General features: G+C 45.3%; 10 protein-coding genes across 10 annotated transcripts; 5 read left to right on the top strand and 5 right to left on the bottom strand.

The window, feature by feature from the left end:
* Positions 1 to 404: 404 nt before the first annotated feature.
* LOC147068760 (histone H2B-like) lies at positions 405 to 870 on the bottom strand. The gene has a single exon (XM_085951855.1). The coding sequence runs from the start codon at positions 800 to 802 to the stop codon at positions 428 to 430; it is 375 nt and encodes a 124-aa protein (XP_085807981.1). The 5' UTR covers positions 803 to 870; the 3' UTR covers positions 405 to 427.
* Positions 871 to 1,114: 244 nt separating this feature from the next.
* On the top strand, positions 1,115 to 1,489 carry LOC147068759 (histone H2A). Its single transcript, XM_085951841.1, has one exon. It carries the CDS (start codon positions 1,115 to 1,117, stop codon positions 1,487 to 1,489), a length of 375 nt encoding a protein of 124 aa, XP_085807967.1.
* Positions 1,490 to 2,307: 818 nt separating this feature from the next.
* LOC147068758 (histone H3) lies at positions 2,308 to 2,718 on the bottom strand. The gene has a single exon (XM_085951840.1). It carries the CDS (start codon positions 2,716 to 2,718, stop codon positions 2,308 to 2,310), a length of 411 nt encoding a protein of 136 aa, XP_085807966.1.
* Positions 2,719 to 3,214: 496 nt separating this feature from the next.
* On the top strand, positions 3,215 to 3,526 carry LOC147068757 (histone H4). The gene has a single exon (XM_085951839.1). The coding sequence runs from the start codon at positions 3,215 to 3,217 to the stop codon at positions 3,524 to 3,526; it is 312 nt and encodes a 103-aa protein (XP_085807965.1).
* Positions 3,527 to 8,328: 4,802 nt separating this feature from the next.
* LOC147068756 (histone H2B-like) lies at positions 8,329 to 8,794 on the bottom strand. Its single transcript, XM_085951856.1, has one exon. The coding sequence runs from the start codon at positions 8,724 to 8,726 to the stop codon at positions 8,352 to 8,354; it is 375 nt and encodes a 124-aa protein (XP_085807982.1). The 5' UTR covers positions 8,727 to 8,794; the 3' UTR covers positions 8,329 to 8,351.
* Positions 8,795 to 9,038: 244 nt separating this feature from the next.
* Positions 9,039 to 9,413, top strand: LOC147068755 (histone H2A). The gene has a single exon (XM_085951837.1). The coding sequence runs from the start codon at positions 9,039 to 9,041 to the stop codon at positions 9,411 to 9,413; it is 375 nt and encodes a 124-aa protein (XP_085807963.1).
* An 818-nt stretch (positions 9,414 to 10,231) lies between these two features.
* LOC147068754 (histone H3) lies at positions 10,232 to 10,642 on the bottom strand. Its single transcript, XM_085951836.1, has one exon. The coding sequence runs from the start codon at positions 10,640 to 10,642 to the stop codon at positions 10,232 to 10,234; it is 411 nt and encodes a 136-aa protein (XP_085807962.1).
* A 496-nt stretch (positions 10,643 to 11,138) lies between these two features.
* LOC147068753 (histone H4) lies at positions 11,139 to 11,450 on the top strand. Its single transcript, XM_085951835.1, has one exon. It carries the CDS (start codon positions 11,139 to 11,141, stop codon positions 11,448 to 11,450), a length of 312 nt encoding a protein of 103 aa, XP_085807961.1.
* Positions 11,451 to 16,252: 4,802 nt separating this feature from the next.
* Positions 16,253 to 16,718, bottom strand: LOC147068752 (histone H2B-like). The gene has a single exon (XM_085951857.1). The coding sequence runs from the start codon at positions 16,648 to 16,650 to the stop codon at positions 16,276 to 16,278; it is 375 nt and encodes a 124-aa protein (XP_085807983.1). The 5' UTR covers positions 16,651 to 16,718; the 3' UTR covers positions 16,253 to 16,275.
* A 244-nt stretch (positions 16,719 to 16,962) lies between these two features.
* LOC147068751 (histone H2A) lies at positions 16,963 to 17,337 on the top strand. Its single transcript, XM_085951834.1, has one exon. The coding sequence runs from the start codon at positions 16,963 to 16,965 to the stop codon at positions 17,335 to 17,337; it is 375 nt and encodes a 124-aa protein (XP_085807960.1).
* Positions 17,338 to 17,528: the final 191 nt, after the last annotated feature.

Here is a 17,528-nt window from a genome sequence, read left to right as displayed (position 1 = left end):
TTTTCAGATGCACGCACGCACGCATGCATTCCATGCACCTAAGATGTATGGATAATATTATTAATAGTATAATGATGACTTATTGTTGTATATTACTGAATAATAATAAAATTATTCACAGATACATCGATTCTTATTATTTTCCTATCATATCATATCATCCTTCGTGGCGGGCTCAGTTAGTTATCTAGTCTAGTTTATAATAATACGGTGTGTTGGATAGTGATATAATAATTATAAGCGTAGATGCAAGATAATTATTGTAACAAATATTCGTATTATTATTACAATAGGTGGGCGGTCAGTCGATTTATTTTTCCTGCCTGGCATAAATATTGATAGCGAAACATGCGATTCGATCAATTCGATTTGAAAATATTGGCGGCCCTTAAAAGGGCCTTTGCTTATAATTCTTTCTTCATGGACTTCACTTGGAGCTGGTGTATTTGGTGACTGCCTTTGTTCCTTCGCTGACGGCGTGCTTGGCGAGCTCTCCGGGCAGAAGGAGCCTGACGGCGGTCTGGATCTCCCTGCTGGTGATGGTGGAGCGCTTGTTGTAGTGGGCGAGGCGCGACGCTTCGGCGGCGATCCTCTCGAAGATGTCGTTGACGAAGCTGTTCATGATGCTCATCGCCTTACTGGAGATTCCGGTGTCGGGGTGCACCTGCTTGAGCACCTTGTAGATGTAGATTGCGTAACTCTCCTTCCTCCTCCTCTTTGTCTTCTTCTTGTCTCCCTTGGAGATGTTCTTCTGGGCTTTGCCGGATTTCTTGGCGGCCTTTCCGCTAGTCTTGGGCGGCATGATGATCGGCGACGGGTATTACGATAACGATAGATAGATTAGGTAGGTGCGCGGTGTCAATCGGCGGCGGTGGCTCGAATGAGAATGCCCGCGCAAACTTAGACTCGCTCTTTCAGGTCACTGTGTAGAGCGATCGGCGCGCGGCTTTGCAAGTCGCGTTATGAGCCGCACGTCTCCCGCTGCGGCCGCACCGCGCGCGATTCTAAAATAACGCAAAAAAAAGTTTTCAAGCAAACTTGACAAAGGACCGTCCGTCGATTCAGGTCGACGCTTCTTTCGCACAGTTAATTTTCAACACTACCCCGTCTCGCCATGTCTGGTCGCGGAAAAGGCGGTAAAGTCAAGGGAAAGGCAAAGTCTCGTTCGAATCGCGCTGGACTCCAGTTCCCCGTCGGTCGCATACACAGGCTCCTGCGCAAGGGAAACTACGCCGAGAGGGTGGGTGCCGGTGCGCCGGTGTACCTGGCCGCCGTCATGGAATACCTCGCCGCCGAAGTACTCGAGTTGGCGGGAAACGCGGCCCGCGACAACAAGAAGACCAGGATTATCCCTCGTCATTTGCAGCTCGCCATCCGCAACGACGAGGAGCTGAACAAGCTGCTCTCCGGCGTCACCATCGCCCAGGGAGGAGTGCTGCCCAACATCCAGGCGGTGCTCTTGCCCAAGAAGACTGAGAAGAAGGCGTAAAAAAAAAAATATAAAGATTACATGCATATTAATCCATCTATCGTCGTACAAAAGGCCCTTTTCAGGGCCGCCATTTTTATTCAAATTCGAGTGGTAGCGTATCCGTGTCGAGCTCGTTATTGTGTCTCATTATTCATCGACAGTAGGACATTATTGAAATTGTTATTATTATAGGTATTAGCGCAATACAGAGAGTACTGTCCATGTTACAATAAATGTTCTGCAAATTCAATATTTGAAAATACATCTAAAATAAAAAGTAGGTATATAATTTCGTAGTAATTCATGAGGAGATAGAGATGCGTCGATCTCTTGTTTGTTAAGAGTGGCGGTTTCAGTAGTTTAAATAGTTTTGTAGGATAATGATTGTGATATATGTACCTATTTATATAGGTGAGGAGCATCTATGTAAGATATGATAAGAGGCTGTTTAATTAATATTATGAGGGTAGATATTATTTGATGAATCTCACCTCACACGCGTTGCGTTATTATATTATATTATTAGGTGGTAAGTATATTTTATTTAATCGACTGTTCAATTGATCAATTACAACAGACGCAAAATTACTTACAAAACTATTTATCCAAAAATAGTGGAACACGCAGAATGATATTATATTATACTTACTTGGAAAATAGATAGCCAAGTAGGTAGTATAATAATATACTACTATTATTACAGGCACATAACGACCGATCGATCGCTCACGGATGCGTAAACATTCGAATGTCAAAAAATTTGCGGCCCTGAAAAGGGCCTTTTGTGATAGATAGATAGATGGGTATGATAACAATATTATTATTTTTTTTAATTTTTAAGCGCGTTCGCCGCGGATTCGTCTCGCCAGCTGGATATCCTTGGGCATGATGGTGACGCGTTTGGCGTGGATGGCGCAAAGGTTCGTGTCCTCGAATAGACCGACGAGGTACGCCTCGCTGGCCTCCTGCAGCGCCATGACGGCGGAGCTCTGGAAGCGCAGATCGGTCTTGAAATCTTGAGCGATCTCGCGCACCAGTCGCTGGAAGGGCAGCTTGCGGATGAGGAGCTCAGTGCTCTTCTGATAGCGACGGATCTCACGGAGAGCGACCGTACCGGGCCTGTAACGATGGGGCTTCTTCACGCCTCCTGTGGCCGGCGCGCTTTTCCTCGCGGCCTTCGTGGCGAGCTGTTTGCGGGGAGCTTTTCCGCCGGTGGATTTTCGGGCAGTCTGCTTGGTACGAGCCATGTCTTCTTCTTCAAAGTAGTAGGTTCTGAAACGAGCGTTCAACGAGGAGTGCGCGCGCGACCCTACTCGGTGACTTATATAGAGAGATCCGCTCGCTGCGATTGGTCGACGCGGTCGCCTTCGGCGGAACAGTGGGGGGTGATCACTTTCGTCGGCGTATCGTTTTGAGGTCGAAATATTGCCTGAAAGTTCATTTTTTTTTAAAATATCCTTTTTTATTCTATTCCGCAATTATTATTAATAGCCGTTATCTTTATTGCGCACTCGCTTTGCGCGAAATGCGCAGCACTGGGCGTGGTTGCGCCGCGGCGCGCCAGAGCGAGACGCACTCGCCCGCGCCTTGAATTCGCAAGGAAGGGAGCGAGACGTCGCATACGCGCGTCTATAAAAAGAGACGTCAGAAAATTAAAAGATTCATAATTCGTCTGGCGGCCGCAGTGAGCGCATCGCATCGTTTCGATTTTTGACATCATCCACTTTTTGACACGCATACAAGATGACCGGTCGCGGTAAAGGAGGAAAGGGATTGGGAAAAGGTGGCGCCAAGCGTCACAGGAAGGTTCTTCGCGATAACATCCAGGGCATCACGAAGCCTGCGATCCGTCGTCTGGCACGTCGCGGCGGAGTCAAGCGCATATCTGGCTTGATTTACGAAGAGACCCGAGGAGTCCTGAAGGTGTTCCTCGAGAACGTCATCAGGGACGCCGTCACCTACACGGAGCACGCGAAGAGGAAGACCGTCACCGCCATGGACGTCGTGTACGCCCTGAAGAGACAGGGTCGCACCCTGTACGGTTTCGGCGGCTAAGCTGGCCAATACGATACGATACCATCTCGTCTTGATACAATACAGACTGACTACTACAATATAATGATGGATGAGTGGGTTGGTTTTAATGCTATGCCCGCTTAACTATTATTATGTGAATATATCTATCTACTCGCATACAAACGGCCCTTTTCAGGGCCACCATGTCTATTTCGTTCGATCCGTTTGCATTCGTATAGTATCGCAGTAATAATGCATGCAGTGGTGTGTGCATAGAAGGGTGGAGGTGAAATACAATTTATTTTATACGTTTCTGAACTGAAAATATGTTTGATTTGCTTAGGTTAGGTTTGATTTTGACAGGTTAGATTTGATTTGATTAAGTTAGGTTAGATTTGGTTAGGTTAGGTTTGATTTCATTAGGTTAGGTTTGATTTGATTAGGTTAGGTTTGATTTGCTTAGGTTAGGTTTGATTTGCTTAGGTTAGGTTAGATTTGATATCATTAGGTTAGGTTTGATTTGGTTAGGTTAGGTTTGATTTGATTTGATTAGGTTAGGTTTGATTTGCTTAGGTTAGGTTTGATTTGCTTAGGTTAGGTTTGATTTGATTAAGTTAGGTTTGATTTGATTAGGTTAGGTTTGATTTGATTAGGTTAGGTTTGATTTGCTTAGGTTAGATTTGATATCATTAGGTTAGGTTTGATTTGCTTAGGTTAGATTTGATATCATTAGGTTAGGTTTGGTTTGATTTGATTAGGTTAGGTTTGATTTGCTTAGGTTAGGTTTGATTTGATTAAGTTAGGTTTGATTTGATTAGGTTAGGTTTGATTTGATTAGGTTAGGTTTGATTTGCTTAGGTTAGATTTGATATCATTAGGTTAGGTTTGATTTGATTTGATTAGGTTAGGTTTGATTTGCTTAGGTTAGATTTGATATCATTAGGTTAGGTTTGGTTTGATTTGATTAGGTTAGGTTTGATTTGCTTAGGTTAGATTTGATATCATTAGGTTAGGTTTGATTTGGTTAGGTTAGGTTTGATTTGATTAGGTTAGGTTTGATTTGGTTAGGTTAGGTTTGATTTGATTAGGTCAGGTTTGATTTGGTTAGGTTTGATTGGGTTTGGTTTGATTTGATTATGTTAGGTTTGATTTGATCAGGTTAGGTTTGATTTGATTGGGTTAGGTTTGATTTGATTAAGTTAGGTTTGATTTGGTTAGGTTAGGTTAGGTTTGATTAGGTTAGGTTTGATTTGATTTGATTAGGTTAGGTTAGGTTTGATTTGATTAAGTTAGGTTTGATTTGATTAGGTTAGGTTTGATTTGATCAGGTTAGGTTTGATTTGATTGGGTTAGGTTTGATTTGATTAAGTTAGGTTTGATTTGGTTAGGTTAGGTTAGGTTAGGTTTGATTTGATTAGGTTAGGTTCGATTTGGTTAGGTTAGGTTATTAGGTTAGGTTTGATTTGGTTAGGTTAGGTAAACCTAACCTAACCTAACCAAATCAAACCTAACCTAACCAAATCAAACCTAACCTAATCTAATCAAACCTAACCTAACCAAATCAAACCTAACCTAATCAAATCAAACCTAACCTAACCAAATCAAACCTAACCTAATGATATCAAATCTAACCTAAGCAAATCAAACTTAACCTAATCAAATCAAACCTAACCTAATGAAATCAAACCTAACCTAACCTAACCAAATCAAACCTAACTCAATCAAATCAAACCTAACCTAATCAAATCAAACCTAACCTGATCAAATCAAACCTAACCTGATCACATCAAACCTAACTTAATCAAATCAAACCTAACTCAGTCAAATCAAACCTAACCTAATCAAATCAAACCTAACTTAATCAAATTAAACCTAACCTAATCAAATCAAATCAAACCTAACCTAACCTGATCAAATCAAACCTAACCTGATCACATCAAACCTAACTTAATCAAATCAAACCTAACTCAGTCAAATCAAACCTAACCAAATCAACAAAAAAAAAAAAAAATGAATTTAGTGTTAATTTTAAATTTTAGCTAGGTGAGTGAGTATTCGTCTTGACATAAGACAGTGTAATAATATTATGCAATTTACGTATGGAGTACCTATACGAATTGAATAAAGAAATAACGACGTATCTACGTGTTCGATATCAGTCGACACCTGAATTGTGTTGGTAGCCCTGAAAAGGGCTTTTGTTTCAATAAAATGCGAGCGAGCGCGTATTATTCATCTCCATCTCTATCCTCATTCATCTCGTCTACTGTCGTCGTCGTCATCCACCCGAGATACCCCCCTTCCCGGGCTGCCGTCGTCGCATCATCGTCATCGTGATGATTAGATTAGATTCGATCGCGGCTTCTTACTTCTTCGCAGCGGCTTTCTTCGCGGCGGGCTTCTTCGCAGCGGCCTTCTTGGGCTTAGGCGCCTTCGGCTTCTTGGTGGGCGGCTTGGCTGACTTCTTCGCCTTGGTGGGGGTCTTGGGCTTGGCGGCCTTCTTGGCGGCGGGGGCGGCCTTCTTGGGGGAGGCGGCTTTCTTGGCGGCTGCGGCCGATCTGGCCGCGGTTTCGAGAGGAGCCGACGACTTTCTCATGGCGGTCGCGGGCTTCTTCTTTGCGGCTGCGGCCGAAGACTTGCCTCCGCCGGCCGCGGCGCCCTTCTTCTCCTTGGATGAGGCAGGGCGCGATTTCTTCGCGGCGGGCTTCTTGCCAGAGGCGGAGCCGCCCGCAGATTTGGCCTTGCCGGCTTCCAGTTTGAACGAACCGGAGGCCCCCTTGCCTTTGGTCTGCACTAGGGCGCCGGATTCGACGGCACCCTTCAGGTATTTCTTGATGAATGGCGCCAGCTTGTCGGCGTCCACCTTGTAGTTGGCCGAGATGTATTTTTTGATCGCCTGCAGGGAGGATCCGGCGCGCTCTTTCAGCTCTTTGATGGCGCTGTTGACCATCTCAGAGGTCTTGGGATGCGTCGGCTTGACCTTGGGCTTCTTCGCGGCTTTGCCTGCTGCCGATTTCTTCGCGGGGGTAGAGGGCACCGGCGAAGCGGTGACGGGTGCTGCTGTATCTGCCATCTTTGCGTTATTCGATTGATTGAATAATAGAATGAAATATAATATTAAATTATATTATATTATATCGCGGCGTATATTCTGCTTGCTATCTATCTGTACGATGCGCTAGAGTGAAACGACTCGAACGGCTCGCGGATTGTATACGGCGAGAGCGAGACGGGTGCCGCAGTACCGATGTGCGAACGCCGCTCTCAGAGATGACGTTCGTCTAGATCGGCGATTTTAGTCACGAATTGCACCGGCATTTTTGCTTCGATCTCTCGATATTTTTCAATTTTTCGCAGCCGCCGCCCTAGCGAGGGGGTTCAGGGGTGGGCGGTTGCGCCGCCCACCGATCTGTCTGTCGTTTCAAAGCGGGCGAATGGTCGCGAGTCTGTCCTCGGGCTCGCGGGATGCGTTTCAAATTGGAATTGTGTCCGCGCGCGCACATAACGTGTCGGGAAAATGGCCGTAGATTCGTTAAAAATTATCAGATTCCGACGATCGAGCCTTCGTCCGGCGCGTCGATATACCTTCTCGCGTTTGCAATCGGCCGCGGGCCCCTGGCGCCCCCGCGGGCGTCGCGATCCGCCCCCGAGTCGGCCGGAGTTAGCACAAGACGATCGCGGCATACAAACATTACTGTATCGGGCGAAGACGACGGCGGCGGCCCCGCGGTGCTCGATGCAGTCGGCGGTGTTCACGAAGTTCTGCAGCAGGCGAGCAGACGGACGATGGTGCACGGTATCACGGTGCACGACGGTGAAGAAGGAAGCACGACACGAGAATAGAATGTTCAATTCGAATAATTAGTTACCTAACGATAGATTGCGATAGGTACGGCGCGATCGGTCGCTCGCTCGCTCACTGCGCCTCCCTCCCTCCCGCGATAGATAGATAGATAGATGGATGGATGGATGGATGGATAGTGTGAAGCGAAATATCGTAAATAAATAGTTAGTTAATTAATTAAATATGATAATATGATATAATATTATGGGTGCGTTTAATATGACCGATGCGAAGCATACATACGACAGAAATATGAGAGTAGAAAACCATAGCAACCGAAATCATCAATAACAACCGACAACAAAAATGTCATTATTTGTTACTATCAAGTACCTACCTATATGAAATCAAATATAAAGACATTGGAAGGAAGATCACTCTAAGATATCGATCGGGGATTCGGAATAAACTATTCCCTATTCCCTATTCCCGAATCCGTGTGTCATGTACGTATGTAACATAAAATCTATCGTACGATGCAAAATTATCCGATTCGCATTATTTATGTATCGCATATCGAAGGATCGATGAAATAACAAACAGATGTGTAATATCATGTTATGTAGGTACCTAAATCTAATGTGATGTTTTCTTTTTCAGATGCACGCACGCACGCATGCATTCCATGCACCTAAGATGTATGGATAATATTATTAATAGTATAATGATGACTTATTGTTGTATATTACTGAATAATAATAAAATTATTCACAGATACATCGATTCTTATTATTTTCCTATCATATCATATCATCCTTCGTGGCGGGCTCAGTTAGTTATCTAGTCTAGTTTATAATAATACGGTGTGTTGGATAGTGATATAATAATTATAAGCGTAGATGCAAGATAATTATTGTAACAAATATTCGTATTATTATTACAATAGGTGGGCGGTCAGTCGATTTATTTTTCCTGCCTGGCATAAATATTGATAGCGAAACATGCGATTCGATCAATTCGATTTGAAAATATTGGCGGCCCTTAAAAGGGCCTTTGCTTATAATTCTTTCTTCATGGACTTCACTTGGAGCTGGTGTATTTGGTGACTGCCTTTGTTCCTTCGCTGACGGCGTGCTTGGCGAGCTCTCCGGGCAGAAGGAGCCTGACGGCGGTCTGGATCTCCCTGCTGGTGATGGTGGAGCGCTTGTTGTAGTGGGCGAGGCGCGACGCTTCGGCGGCGATCCTCTCGAAGATGTCGTTGACGAAGCTGTTCATGATGCTCATCGCCTTACTGGAGATTCCGGTGTCGGGGTGCACCTGCTTGAGCACCTTGTAGATGTAGATTGCGTAACTCTCCTTCCTCCTCCTCTTTGTCTTCTTCTTGTCTCCCTTGGAGATGTTCTTCTGGGCTTTGCCGGATTTCTTGGCGGCCTTTCCGCTAGTCTTGGGCGGCATGATGATCGGCGACGGGTATTACGATAACGATAGATAGATTAGGTAGGTGCGCGGTGTCAATCGGCGGCGGTGGCTCGAATGAGAATGCCCGCGCAAACTTAGACTCGCTCTTTCAGGTCACTGTGTAGAGCGATCGGCGCGCGGCTTTGCAAGTCGCGTTATGAGCCGCACGTCTCCCGCTGCGGCCGCACCGCGCGCGATTCTAAAATAACGCAAAAAAAAGTTTTCAAGCAAACTTGACAAAGGACCGTCCGTCGATTCAGGTCGACGCTTCTTTCGCACAGTTAATTTTCAACACTACCCCGTCTCGCCATGTCTGGTCGCGGAAAAGGCGGTAAAGTCAAGGGAAAGGCAAAGTCTCGTTCGAATCGCGCTGGACTCCAGTTCCCCGTCGGTCGCATACACAGGCTCCTGCGCAAGGGAAACTACGCCGAGAGGGTGGGTGCCGGTGCGCCGGTGTACCTGGCCGCCGTCATGGAATACCTCGCCGCCGAAGTACTCGAGTTGGCGGGAAACGCGGCCCGCGACAACAAGAAGACCAGGATTATCCCTCGTCATTTGCAGCTCGCCATCCGCAACGACGAGGAGCTGAACAAGCTGCTCTCCGGCGTCACCATCGCCCAGGGAGGAGTGCTGCCCAACATCCAGGCGGTGCTCTTGCCCAAGAAGACTGAGAAGAAGGCGTAAAAAAAAAAATATAAAGATTACATGCATATTAATCCATCTATCGTCGTACAAAAGGCCCTTTTCAGGGCCGCCATTTTTATTCAAATTCGAGTGGTAGCGTATCCGTGTCGAGCTCGTTATTGTGTCTCATTATTCATCGACAGTAGGACATTATTGAAATTGTTATTATTATAGGTATTAGCGCAATACAGAGAGTACTGTCCATGTTACAATAAATGTTCTGCAAATTCAATATTTGAAAATACATCTAAAATAAAAAGTAGGTATATAATTTCGTAGTAATTCATGAGGAGATAGAGATGCGTCGATCTCTTGTTTGTTAAGAGTGGCGGTTTCAGTAGTTTAAATAGTTTTGTAGGATAATGATTGTGATATATGTACCTATTTATATAGGTGAGGAGCATCTATGTAAGATATGATAAGAGGCTGTTTAATTAATATTATGAGGGTAGATATTATTTGATGAATCTCACCTCACACGCGTTGCGTTATTATATTATATTATTAGGTGGTAAGTATATTTTATTTAATCGACTGTTCAATTGATCAATTACAACAGACGCAAAATTACTTACAAAACTATTTATCCAAAAATAGTGGAACACGCAGAATGATATTATATTATACTTACTTGGAAAATAGATAGCCAAGTAGGTAGTATAATAATATACTACTATTATTACAGGCACATAACGACCGATCGATCGCTCACGGATGCGTAAACATTCGAATGTCAAAAAATTTGCGGCCCTGAAAAGGGCCTTTTGTGATAGATAGATAGATGGGTATGATAACAATATTATTATTTTTTTTAATTTTTAAGCGCGTTCGCCGCGGATTCGTCTCGCCAGCTGGATATCCTTGGGCATGATGGTGACGCGTTTGGCGTGGATGGCGCAAAGGTTCGTGTCCTCGAATAGACCGACGAGGTACGCCTCGCTGGCCTCCTGCAGCGCCATGACGGCGGAGCTCTGGAAGCGCAGATCGGTCTTGAAATCTTGAGCGATCTCGCGCACCAGTCGCTGGAAGGGCAGCTTGCGGATGAGGAGCTCAGTGCTCTTCTGATAGCGACGGATCTCACGGAGAGCGACCGTACCGGGCCTGTAACGATGGGGCTTCTTCACGCCTCCTGTGGCCGGCGCGCTTTTCCTCGCGGCCTTCGTGGCGAGCTGTTTGCGGGGAGCTTTTCCGCCGGTGGATTTTCGGGCAGTCTGCTTGGTACGAGCCATGTCTTCTTCTTCAAAGTAGTAGGTTCTGAAACGAGCGTTCAACGAGGAGTGCGCGCGCGACCCTACTCGGTGACTTATATAGAGAGATCCGCTCGCTGCGATTGGTCGACGCGGTCGCCTTCGGCGGAACAGTGGGGGGTGATCACTTTCGTCGGCGTATCGTTTTGAGGTCGAAATATTGCCTGAAAGTTCATTTTTTTTTAAAATATCCTTTTTTATTCTATTCCGCAATTATTATTAATAGCCGTTATCTTTATTGCGCACTCGCTTTGCGCGAAATGCGCAGCACTGGGCGTGGTTGCGCCGCGGCGCGCCAGAGCGAGACGCACTCGCCCGCGCCTTGAATTCGCAAGGAAGGGAGCGAGACGTCGCATACGCGCGTCTATAAAAAGAGACGTCAGAAAATTAAAAGATTCATAATTCGTCTGGCGGCCGCAGTGAGCGCATCGCATCGTTTCGATTTTTGACATCATCCACTTTTTGACACGCATACAAGATGACCGGTCGCGGTAAAGGAGGAAAGGGATTGGGAAAAGGTGGCGCCAAGCGTCACAGGAAGGTTCTTCGCGATAACATCCAGGGCATCACGAAGCCTGCGATCCGTCGTCTGGCACGTCGCGGCGGAGTCAAGCGCATATCTGGCTTGATTTACGAAGAGACCCGAGGAGTCCTGAAGGTGTTCCTCGAGAACGTCATCAGGGACGCCGTCACCTACACGGAGCACGCGAAGAGGAAGACCGTCACCGCCATGGACGTCGTGTACGCCCTGAAGAGACAGGGTCGCACCCTGTACGGTTTCGGCGGCTAAGCTGGCCAATACGATACGATACCATCTCGTCTTGATACAATACAGACTGACTACTACAATATAATGATGGATGAGTGGGTTGGTTTTAATGCTATGCCCGCTTAACTATTATTATGTGAATATATCTATCTACTCGCATACAAACGGCCCTTTTCAGGGCCACCATGTCTATTTCGTTCGATCCGTTTGCATTCGTATAGTATCGCAGTAATAATGCATGCAGTGGTGTGTGCATAGAAGGGTGGAGGTGAAATACAATTTATTTTATACGTTTCTGAACTGAAAATATGTTTGATTTGCTTAGGTTAGGTTTGATTTTGACAGGTTAGATTTGATTTGATTAAGTTAGGTTAGATTTGGTTAGGTTAGGTTTGATTTCATTAGGTTAGGTTTGATTTGATTAGGTTAGGTTTGATTTGCTTAGGTTAGGTTTGATTTGCTTAGGTTAGGTTAGATTTGATATCATTAGGTTAGGTTTGATTTGGTTAGGTTAGGTTTGATTTGATTTGATTAGGTTAGGTTTGATTTGCTTAGGTTAGATTTGATTTGCTTAGGTTAGGTTTGATTTGATTAAGTTAGGTTTGATTTGATTAGGTTAGGTTTGATTTGATTAGGTTAGGTTTGATTTGCTTAGGTTAGATTTGATATCATTAGGTTAGGTTTGATTTGCTTAGGTTAGATTTGATATCATTAGGTTAGGTTTGGTTTGATTTGATTAGGTTAGGTTTGATTTGCTTAGGTTAGGTTTGATTTGATTAAGTTAGGTTTGATTTGATTAGGTTAGGTTTGATTTGATTAGGTTAGGTTTGATTTGCTTAGGTTAGATTTGATATCATTAGGTTAGGTTTGATTTGATTTGATTAGGTTAGGTTTGATTTGCTTAGGTTAGATTTGATATCATTAGGTTAGGTTTGGTTTGATTTGATTAGGTTAGGTTTGATTTGCTTAGGTTAGATTTGATATCATTAGGTTAGGTTTGATTTGGTTAGGTTAGGTTTGATTTGATTAGGTTAGGTTTGATTTGGTTAGGTTAGGTTTGATTTGATTAGGTCAGGTTTGATTTGGTTAGGTTTGATTGGGTTTGGTTTGATTTGATTATGTTAGGTTTGATTTGATCAGGTTAGGTTTGATTTGATTGGGTTAGGTTTGATTTGATTAAGTTAGGTTTGATTTGGTTAGGTTAGGTTAGGTTTGATTAGGTTAGGTTTGATTTGATTTGATTAGGTTAGGTTAGGTTTGATTTGATTAAGTTAGGTTTGATTTGATTAGGTTAGGTTTGATTTGATCAGGTTAGGTTTGATTTGATTGGGTTAGGTTTGATTTGATTAAGTTAGGTTTGATTTGGTTAGGTTAGGTTAGGTTAGGTTTGATTTGATTAGGTTAGGTTCGATTTGGTTAGGTTAGGTTATTAGGTTAGGTTTGATTTGGTTAGGTTAGGTAAACCTAACCTAACCTAACCAAATCAAACCTAACCTAACCAAATCAAACCTAACCTAATCTAATCAAACCTAACCTAACCAAATCAAACCTAACCTAATCAAATCAAACCTAACCTAACCAAATCAAACCTAACCTAATGATATCAAATCTAACCTAAGCAAATCAAACTTAACCTAATCAAATCAAACCTAACCTAATGAAATCAAACCTAACCTAACCTAACCAAATCAAACCTAACTCAATCAAATCAAACCTAACCTAATCAAATCAAACCTAACCTGATCAAATCAAACCTAACCTGATCACATCAAACCTAACTTAATCAAATCAAACCTAACTCAGTCAAATCAAACCTAACCTAATCAAATCAAACCTAACTTAATCAAATTAAACCTAACCTAATCAAATCAAATCAAACCTAACCTAACCTGATCAAATCAAACCTAACCTGATCACATCAAACCTAACTTAATCAAATCAAACCTAACTCAGTCAAATCAAACCTAACCAAATCAACAAAAAAAAAAAAAAATGAATTTAGTGTTAATTTTAAATTTTAGCTAGGTGAGTGAGTATTCGTCTTGACATAAGACAGTGTAATAATATTATGCAATTTACGTATGGAGTACCTATACGAATTGAATAAAGAAATAACGACGTATCTACGTGTTCGATATCAGTCGACACCTGAATTGTGTTGGTAGCCCTGAAAAGGGCTTTTGTTTCAATAAAATGCGAGCGAGCGCGTATTATTCATCTCCATCTCTATCCTCATTCATCTCGTCTACTGTCGTCGTCGTCATCCACCCGAGATACCCCCCTTCCCGGGCTGCCGTCGTCGCATCATCGTCATCGTGATGATTAGATTAGATTCGATCGCGGCTTCTTACTTCTTCGCAGCGGCTTTCTTCGCGGCGGGCTTCTTCGCAGCGGCCTTCTTGGGCTTAGGCGCCTTCGGCTTCTTGGTGGGCGGCTTGGCTGACTTCTTCGCCTTGGTGGGGGTCTTGGGCTTGGCGGCCTTCTTGGCGGCGGGGGCGGCCTTCTTGGGGGAGGCGGCTTTCTTGGCGGCTGCGGCCGATCTGGCCGCGGTTTCGAGAGGAGCCGACGACTTTCTCATGGCGGTCGCGGGCTTCTTCTTTGCGGCTGCGGCCGAAGACTTGCCTCCGCCGGCCGCGGCGCCCTTCTTCTCCTTGGATGAGGCAGGGCGCGATTTCTTCGCGGCGGGCTTCTTGCCAGAGGCGGAGCCGCCCGCAGATTTGGCCTTGCCGGCTTCCAGTTTGAACGAACCGGAGGCCCCCTTGCCTTTGGTCTGCACTAGGGCGCCGGATTCGACGGCACCCTTCAGGTATTTCTTGATGAATGGCGCCAGCTTGTCGGCGTCCACCTTGTAGTTGGCCGAGATGTATTTTTTGATCGCCTGCAGGGAGGATCCGGCGCGCTCTTTCAGCTCTTTGATGGCGCTGTTGACCATCTCAGAGGTCTTGGGATGCGTCGGCTTGACCTTGGGCTTCTTCGCGGCTTTGCCTGCTGCCGATTTCTTCGCGGGGGTAGAGGGCACCGGCGAAGCGGTGACGGGTGCTGCTGTATCTGCCATCTTTGCGTTATTCGATTGATTGAATAATAGAATGAAATATAATATTAAATTATATTATATTATATCGCGGCGTATATTCTGCTTGCTATCTATCTGTACGATGCGCTAGAGTGAAACGACTCGAACGGCTCGCGGATTGTATACGGCGAGAGCGAGACGGGTGCCGCAGTACCGATGTGCGAACGCCGCTCTCAGAGATGACGTTCGTCTAGATCGGCGATTTTAGTCACGAATTGCACCGGCATTTTTGCTTCGATCTCTCGATATTTTTCAATTTTTCGCAGCCGCCGCCCTAGCGAGGGGGTTCAGGGGTGGGCGGTTGCGCCGCCCACCGATCTGTCTGTCGTTTCAAAGCGGGCGAATGGTCGCGAGTCTGTCCTCGGGCTCGCGGGATGCGTTTCAAATTGGAATTGTGTCCGCGCGCGCACATAACGTGTCGGGAAAATGGCCGTAGATTCGTTAAAAATTATCAGATTCCGACGATCGAGCCTTCGTCCGGCGCGTCGATATACCTTCTCGCGTTTGCAATCGGCCGCGGGCCCCTGGCGCCCCCGCGGGCGTCGCGATCCGCCCCCGAGTCGGCCGGAGTTAGCACAAGACGATCGCGGCATACAAACATTACTGTATCGGGCGAAGACGACGGCGGCGGCCCCGCGGTGCTCGATGCAGTCGGCGGTGTTCACGAAGTTCTGCAGCAGGCGAGCAGACGGACGATGGTGCACGGTATCACGGTGCACGACGGTGAAGAAGGAAGCACGACACGAGAATAGAATGTTCAATTCGAATAATTAGTTACCTAACGATAGATTGCGATAGGTACGGCGCGATCGGTCGCTCGCTCGCTCACTGCGCCTCCCTCCCTCCCGCGATAGATAGATAGATAGATGGATGGATGGATGGATGGATAGTGTGAAGCGAAATATCGTAAATAAATAGTTAGTTAATTAATTAAATATGATAATATGATATAATATTATGGGTGCGTTTAATATGACCGATGCGAAGCATACATACGACAGAAATATGAGAGTAGAAAACCATAGCAACCGAAATCATCAATAACAACCGACAACAAAAATGTCATTATTTGTTACTATCAAGTACCTACCTATATGAAATCAAATATAAAGACATTGGAAGGAAGATCACTCTAAGATATCGATCGGGGATTCGGAATAAACTATTCCCTATTCCCTATTCCCGAATCCGTGTGTCATGTACGTATGTAACATAAAATCTATCGTACGATGCAAAATTATCCGATTCGCATTATTTATGTATCGCATATCGAAGGATCGATGAAATAACAAACAGATGTGTAATATCATGTTATGTAGGTACCTAAATCTAATGTGATGTTTTCTTTTTCAGATGCACGCACGCACGCATGCATTCCATGCACCTAAGATGTATGGATAATATTATTAATAGTATAATGATGACTTATTGTTGTATATTACTGAATAATAATAAAATTATTCACAGATACATCGATTCTTATTATTTTCCTATCATATCATATCATCCTTCGTGGCGGGCTCAGTTAGTTATCTAGTCTAGTTTATAATAATACGGTGTGTTGGATAGTGATATAATAATTATAAGCGTAGATGCAAGATAATTATTGTAACAAATATTCGTATTATTATTACAATAGGTGGGCGGTCAGTCGATTTATTTTTCCTGCCTGGCATAAATATTGATAGCGAAACATGCGATTCGATCAATTCGATTTGAAAATATTGGCGGCCCTTAAAAGGGCCTTTGCTTATAATTCTTTCTTCATGGACTTCACTTGGAGCTGGTGTATTTGGTGACTGCCTTTGTTCCTTCGCTGACGGCGTGCTTGGCGAGCTCTCCGGGCAGAAGGAGCCTGACGGCGGTCTGGATCTCCCTGCTGGTGATGGTGGAGCGCTTGTTGTAGTGGGCGAGGCGCGACGCTTCGGCGGCGATCCTCTCGAAGATGTCGTTGACGAAGCTGTTCATGATGCTCATCGCCTTACTGGAGATTCCGGTGTCGGGGTGCACCTGCTTGAGCACCTTGTAGATGTAGATTGCGTAACTCTCCTTCCTCCTCCTCTTTGTCTTCTTCTTGTCTCCCTTGGAGATGTTCTTCTGGGCTTTGCCGGATTTCTTGGCGGCCTTTCCGCTAGTCTTGGGCGGCATGATGATCGGCGACGGGTATTACGATAACGATAGATAGATTAGGTAGGTGCGCGGTGTCAATCGGCGGCGGTGGCTCGAATGAGAATGCCCGCGCAAACTTAGACTCGCTCTTTCAGGTCACTGTGTAGAGCGATCGGCGCGCGGCTTTGCAAGTCGCGTTATGAGCCGCACGTCTCCCGCTGCGGCCGCACCGCGCGCGATTCTAAAATAACGCAAAAAAAAGTTTTCAAGCAAACTTGACAAAGGACCGTCCGTCGATTCAGGTCGACGCTTCTTTCGCACAGTTAATTTTCAACACTACCCCGTCTCGCCATGTCTGGTCGCGGAAAAGGCGGTAAAGTCAAGGGAAAGGCAAAGTCTCGTTCGAATCGCGCTGGACTCCAGTTCCCCGTCGGTCGCATACACAGGCTCCTGCGCAAGGGAAACTACGCCGAGAGGGTGGGTGCCGGTGCGCCGGTGTACCTGGCCGCCGTCATGGAATACCTCGCCGCCGAAGTACTCGAGTTGGCGGGAAACGCGGCCCGCGACAACAAGAAGACCAGGATTATCCCTCGTCATTTGCAGCTCGCCATCCGCAACGACGAGGAGCTGAACAAGCTGCTCTCCGGCGTCACCATCGCCCAGGGAGGAGTGCTGCCCAACATCCAGGCGGTGCTCTTGCCCAAGAAGACTGAGAAGAAGGCGTAAAAAAAAAAATATAAAGATTACATGCATATTAATCCATCTATCGTCGTACAAAAGGCCCTTTTCAGGGCCGCCATTTTTATTCAAATTCGAGTGGTAGCGTATCCGTGTCGAGCTCGTTATTGTGTCTCATTATTCATCGACAGTAGGACATTATTGAAATTGTTATTATTATAGGTATTAGCGCAATACAG

Source organism: Rhyacophila brunnea, unplaced genomic scaffold, assembly GCF_057557595.1.
Source record: "Rhyacophila brunnea isolate RB1 unplaced genomic scaffold, BYU_Rbru_1.0 scaffold_256, whole genome shotgun sequence".
Taxonomy (NCBI): Eukaryota; Metazoa; Arthropoda; class Insecta; order Trichoptera; family Rhyacophilidae; genus Rhyacophila; species Rhyacophila brunnea.
Note: the sequence above shows the minus strand (reverse complement) of the source record. Positions and strands in the feature narration are given on the sequence as shown.